The sequence below is a fragment of the Hyperolius riggenbachi genome, chromosome 6, assembly GCF_040937935.1.
Source record: "Hyperolius riggenbachi isolate aHypRig1 chromosome 6, aHypRig1.pri, whole genome shotgun sequence".
In the NCBI taxonomy this organism is placed as follows: Eukaryota; Metazoa; Chordata; class Amphibia; order Anura; family Hyperoliidae; genus Hyperolius; species Hyperolius riggenbachi.
The window spans coordinates 268,546,144-268,552,143 of NC_090651.1; the positions used below are offsets into that span (position 1 = coordinate 268,546,144).

The 6,000-nt window shown below is 40.4% G+C and overlaps 1 protein-coding gene across 5 annotated transcripts in view; it reads left to right on the forward strand.

Annotated features, from left to right (window-relative positions):
* Positions 1-4,469, forward strand: part of LOC137521479 (5-hydroxytryptamine receptor 3A-like) — a 169,767-nt gene extending 165,298 nt beyond the window's left edge. For 4 of the 5 annotated variants that reach the window (XM_068240796.1, XM_068240798.1, XM_068240799.1 and 1 more), the window contains 2 exons: positions 1,776-1,994; positions 3,066-4,469. In XM_068240796.1, coding sequence (XP_068096897.1) covers positions 1,776-1,994; positions 3,066-3,364 — 518 coding nt within the window. In that variant the 3' untranslated portion in view covers positions 3,365-4,469. The remainder of the gene's footprint in view (positions 1-1,775; positions 1,995-3,065) is intronic. The other variant, XM_068240801.1, reaches the window with a different exon arrangement.
* The last annotated feature ends 1,531 nt before the right edge of the window (positions 4,470-6,000 follow it).

The following is a 6,000-nucleotide window of genomic DNA, read 5'->3' on the forward strand; positions in this document are numbered from 1 at the left end:
CTTTCCATCCAAGCACCAAGCATCTATTAATCTCATGGCTGCAGTCAATATCTGCCTTTCTACCAGGGACTAATGTGGTGAGTTCTGTTCAGATAAGCTCAGTTACATGGTTGCCTGATATAGGCAAAATCAGAATTCACTTTTTTTTTACATCAGAATTAAAATTTTGAATATATATTTGACTCAACTGTTAAGTTAACTTTTCATGAGTCAATAAAACAATTACCCTTTACAAAATTGCAAAGGCATGTTCAGGAACTGAAATTAGCATCCTACTTCCTACTTGGCCTACCTGGCAGGTACGCTTTTCTGTGTACAAATGAAGTAAACCTGACAGTGGGATTGTTTGCTCGACAATGCTTGGACATAGGGGCCTGATGCACAAAATCACAGCAATACTGTCTTGCATGAACAACGCACAGCAATATTACCCTTAATTCCAGCAGCACATACTGTACTGTGAGTCACTCTCTTAGTGCAACCAGCGGTACACGAGTTGTGTGACCATTGTTATGGTAACATGCATTACTAACAATTAGTCTCGTATCAAATGTTGCGTTGCTTGAGTACCACATGTTGTGCTAATAGCGTAACTCAGTGTACTTTCTGCCGGAATTGTTGTGCGCTGTTTGTGCATGGCAGTATTACTGAAATTTTGTGCATCAGGCCCATAACCCTTAATATAAAACTACACATACACACACTTAAAAATAGACAAAAAAAATACTAACACTCTTGCTACATTTCTCCATTATTTATACTGTATGTAACACTAACAATAACCTCTTATCACTTTAATCCTTCAAAAAGTCTAGCACTGTATTTGTCCCCAAACTGAAGGCCAACACTTAACACTCAAGCTTAACCGTAACTATAACGCTTATGACTAAGTCTAAATGGCTGATAAACGATTGCAATAAACATTCCATCACACTATCAATGTTGGTTACGGTTGCATTCACAGTGGGACGTTATTGCTCTGCGTTATAAAGTAATTATAACGCAGGATAATGCACTGTAATGTTAAGCTTATGCAACATTCACAGTGCGACGTTAACGTCGTGTTGTAAATGTTGCGTTATGGTAACTCACTGCTTGCAGTGCGTTACCTCTAAATGCAGATATTAACAGATACAGAGAGGCATACTTTTCATTCACTATATCTACTGTATGCCATGGTAACATAGCATTAATGTGCATTACCAACTTTTTTTGCGTTGCGTTGCGTTGTAATGCTGCGTTGCGACTTTAATGTTGCATTACATGCAATGTTCCACTGTGAATATGCCCTAAATGTCCTTCAGTTTGGTTTTGACAGTAGTTCACCAGGATTGAACTCAACGTTTAATTTCATTTGGGAGCTAGATTTGAATTCCAGTGGTAATCAATGGTCAAAAAACTCTGGTTTGTGTTTCTCAAGAGCTGGTACAGCAGCCATGTGCCTCTCTTCAGTGGAGAGGGCAACCACAGCTGACCGCCAAGAGAGGATGCACTCGGCGTGTAGTACCTTTGGTGTTGGCATCACAGGTCTATAAGAAGCTTTAACACTTTCAGGGACTGACTGTATATGTTTTTTTTGTGTTCCTCTCTGAGGAAGTGGTTGTTTACAATGAAGCAATTGTCAGGAGGACATTATTTGGGACTCTGCATGTGAAACTGCATGCCATTTCTCAATCTGTATGAATCTGAAGAATTTTGTAAAAGAATGAATATGATGCTTTTTGAATAGCAAACCAGTGTTTTGGCTTAATTTTTTTCATTCCCTGTTTGTGTAGGTGTGTACTTTATAATTTGCATGTTAATGATGGTTATCAGCATAATGGAGAGCATTTTGATGGTTCGAATAGTCCACAATCAAAATCTCCATCCAGCTGTTTCTAAGTGGCTGAAGAAATTGGTCTTTGGAAAAATGTCTCTCCTGGTTTGCCTGAAGGACTGGGTACACCGTGTAGCACCCAGGGAAGACAGTTCTGAACAAACGGAGAGCATCACTGGTAAAAAAAAAACTTTAAAAACTTAAAAGCTTAATGAACACTGTACATCTAATTTAACCTCCCTGGCGGTAAGCCCGAGCTGAGCTCGGGCTATGCCGCGCAGGAGGATTTCTCAGGGTCTGTTGGGGTGATTCGCCCCATTCAAAGTGCTGTGCGCGCAGCCAGCACTTTGCTAGCCGCGTGCACAGCTCGATCGCCGCCGCTCTGCGGCGATCGCCCGCACGCAGCAGCGGAGGAGGCCCCCCCCCCGCCAGAGCCCTGCGCTGCCCGGACCAATGAGTTCACACACACACACACACACACACACACACACACACACACACACACACACACACACACACACACTCAGTATGTCATGAGGTAGGAGGGACAGTTTTAGGCAGTGTTTGCAAATAAAAACCATGGCCGCTAGAAAGGAAGTAATGTTTGTATATACAGTATTACTTCTCCCTCGGCCTCACAAACTGCATCACAGACAAGCTGAAACTGAGAGCAGAGACACTGTCTGTGAGGAGTAAACAAAGCACACCGCGCCTGAAGGGGGTATGCATAACTTGTATTCATTACAACAGAGGCAGCCCATTTCACCCTGGGTCAACAAAGCTTGACAAAGAAAAGAACAAGACTCAGGCTTTTGAAGATTTCCAAAGCCTCCCACAGCAGAACAGAGCGGTATTCACTGATCGGTCAAATACTACTAATGGGGTGATAGCGATGAAACGAAGGGACCATTGAGAGGAACAGGAAGTCACTATAGGACCTAGAGCCTTCCCTCTTCGTAGCTAAGCATCTGTTTTGTTGTTTTTTTATTTCAGTTTATTTCAGTTGACATTTACTTTGAAAAAAAAAAAAGTGTCTTATTACTTTTTTGCATGTACAGTCCATCATGGATAGATTTACAGTAGACAGGGATCTGTTTTAATTATTCTGCATAGAAAATTGGCTAACCTTTATTCTTCACTTGTTTGTATTGAGTCTGTTGTCTTATTAGATTTTCTTTTTCTGGAGCTCTAGAGAAATTTATGGTAAAAGAGGGGCATGTAATCAAAACTTTGGTTCTTTTTCCTGTAGAGAAACTAGCATTCTCGGATAAGGACGATATCGATGATGACTACAAGCAACTGCCAATGGCACGTCTTTTAGAACTACTTCTTAGCATACAAAATGAAGTTGTATCTATCCAAAAGCATTTGAAGAAGCAAGACAATGACTCTATCATCATGGAGTGGCTTCAGATTGGCTACATTGTTGATAAATTTCTTTTCCGAGTATACCTAGTAGTTATGTTGGTGTATGCAGCAGTTTTAGCCACTATCTGGGCTCAGTGGTATTGGCAAAGAACATTACTGCATCCAAACTTTTACAATTGAAATAAGTGCCTTTGAAATAAATCTAAGCACAGCCTATCTATCTGGTCGTGCTCAATTCTAATGCTAAGCATATACTAGTAGACTAGTGTTGGGTGAAATAATCAACTGATATTTACCTGATATTGACCATTTGCCTGATCTTCATCCTTGCACCAGTTCATATTAGACAAGAGTTCAGCAAGTGGTCACACTTCTTAATAAAGGGGTGGGTTAGGGGATTAGCAGTAAAGAGAAACAGGCTGAACTTCTTACTAAGGGGGAACAAGTATTTTAAGCATATCCTTTTAATGCTTGCTTCAAACAGTAAAAAGTCTGAAATCTGCCCTAATAGTATTAAAATGGAATATAATATATTTTAAAAGGAATTTACAAACCATTAGTCCACAATCCTCAGCATGCAGGATCTGAAGGAACAAGACCAATCAATCAATGTGAGTTGTGTCTCAGGATATAATCATTTATTGTTTCCTGCTCTGTTGTACTTTACACAAATATTACAAATATTACATGGTATAAGCTCCATTTTTGCTACTCTAAAGATGGCCACAAACGCTACATTTCTTTTTTTATTTTGATTTGATTCGAACATTTCGATGCAATTTTCCCACACAGTCCCACACACATATTTTCGAGATTGTCGCAATTTGGGGATAAAACATCCTAAACTCTGAAAAAAAATGGTGGTTAGAAAAATCAAGAGAATAAAGTGAATAAAAGGTTTGGCATGTACTGAATAGTTACATACAATTTTTCCTGGTTTAACACAATTTCACAAGCCATCACACACTATACAGTTATTAATAAAATTGGTCTGAATTTTACATGTCCAATCTCAAAAAAATCGGACAAAAAAGTAAAATTCAATCACATTTCTTGGTTGACAACAAATAAAAGCTTAAAATGTTTCAAGGGACAGCCAATCGTTTTAATCAAATTGGTGTAAATATAGATCTTTTAATTGTATGGTGTGTGGCCACCTTAACAGCGGTGTAATAGACCAAGCTGGATAAACGTGGCACACTGGAGCACATTACTGTCTTCATATGATATATGTATACCAAAATTCTGCCAAGTATCTCTTCTGGGATTGATTATCTCTCCTGTTGCTGACATATCTGTGTTCTGTCGGGTCTTTATTTGTATTTTTGTTTCAATAAAGAGGAATACAACTTTTAAAACTTTTTTTTCAGTAACCATTTATCAACAACTATATTAGTTACTTTTAGCCCCTCCCTCCGTCCCTTTTTTCTGCATTGTCTGTGTGCAGTTGCTTACGACTTTTGAACTGATGGGTATACTCAGGGCTGTATTTAGGGTTTGGGCTCCCCTAGGCACACCAAACCTACGGCGCCCCCTAGGAGAACGTTGGCGGCGCGCGAAGCGCGCCGCACCGAAAAATGGGCGTGGCCACAGAATGCAGTGGGCGTGTCCATAACACAGTGGGTGTGGCCAATTAAAATATCCTAGTAAGAGTGCAGCCCAAAGTCAGTGGGGCCATGGTTTCTCCCCGGGTATGAGTAAAGTGACCTTAAAAAGGCAAGTAGGAAATGTCCCCCTGCCCAAAAAAAAAAACCCCACACATTAGCCAGTGTTCTCTCGCACAAAATAGTGGTAGGTATTAGAGTGTGAGCTCCCCTGAGAAAAGTCAGTAACATGACTGTTCTCTGCAAAGTGCTGCAGAAGATGCCAGTGCTATATAAATACATTATAATATGGTAGGACATTAGACTATGGGAGAATTAGATTGTAAGCTCCTCAGAGGATAGTCAGTGACATGACTACATACTCTGTGAAGTACTGCTGAAGATGTAAGTACAATATAGTACAGTAGTATGGCAGCATGGTGGCGTAGTGGTTAGCACTCTCGCCTTGCAGCGCTGGGTTCCTGGTTCGAATCCTAGCAAGGTCAACATCTGCAAGGAGTTTGTATGTTCTCCCTTTGTCTGTGTGGGTTTCCTTAAGACACTCTGGTTTCCTCCCACATCCCAACAACATACGATACAGATAAGTATAATGTTAATTGGCTTCCCCTAAAAATTGGCCCTAGACTACGATACATACATAGACATATGACTATGGTAGGGATTAGATTGTGAGCCCCTCTGTGGGACAGTTATGTGACAAAACAATACATACTCTGTACAGCGCTGCGTAATATGTTGGCGCTATATAAATAATTAGTATAAGTACAGTAGCCAGGTCTATAGGTGTCCAAATGTAGACATACTATAGGTGTCCCCAGTATAGATATCCAGGTCTATAGGTATCCCCAGTTTAGGTAGTAGTCAGGGGCGTAACTAGAAATCACTGGGCCCCCTTGTGAGAATTTGGATGGGCCCCCCCCCCCCCCCCATAGGTGCCAAATAATCATAATGTGGCAGTGTTTCACCATAAAATAATCGCAATGTGTGCAGCATTTCAGCAGAGAATAATTGCAATGTGGACAACATTTCACCAGAAAATAATCACAATGTGGGCAACATTTCACCAGAAAATAATCGCAATGAGTGCAACATTTAAGCAAAGAATAATCGCAATGTGGGCAACATTTCACCAGAAAATAATCGCAATGTGGGCAACATTTCACCAGAAAATAATCGCAATGTGGGCAACATTTCACCAGAAAATAATCGCAA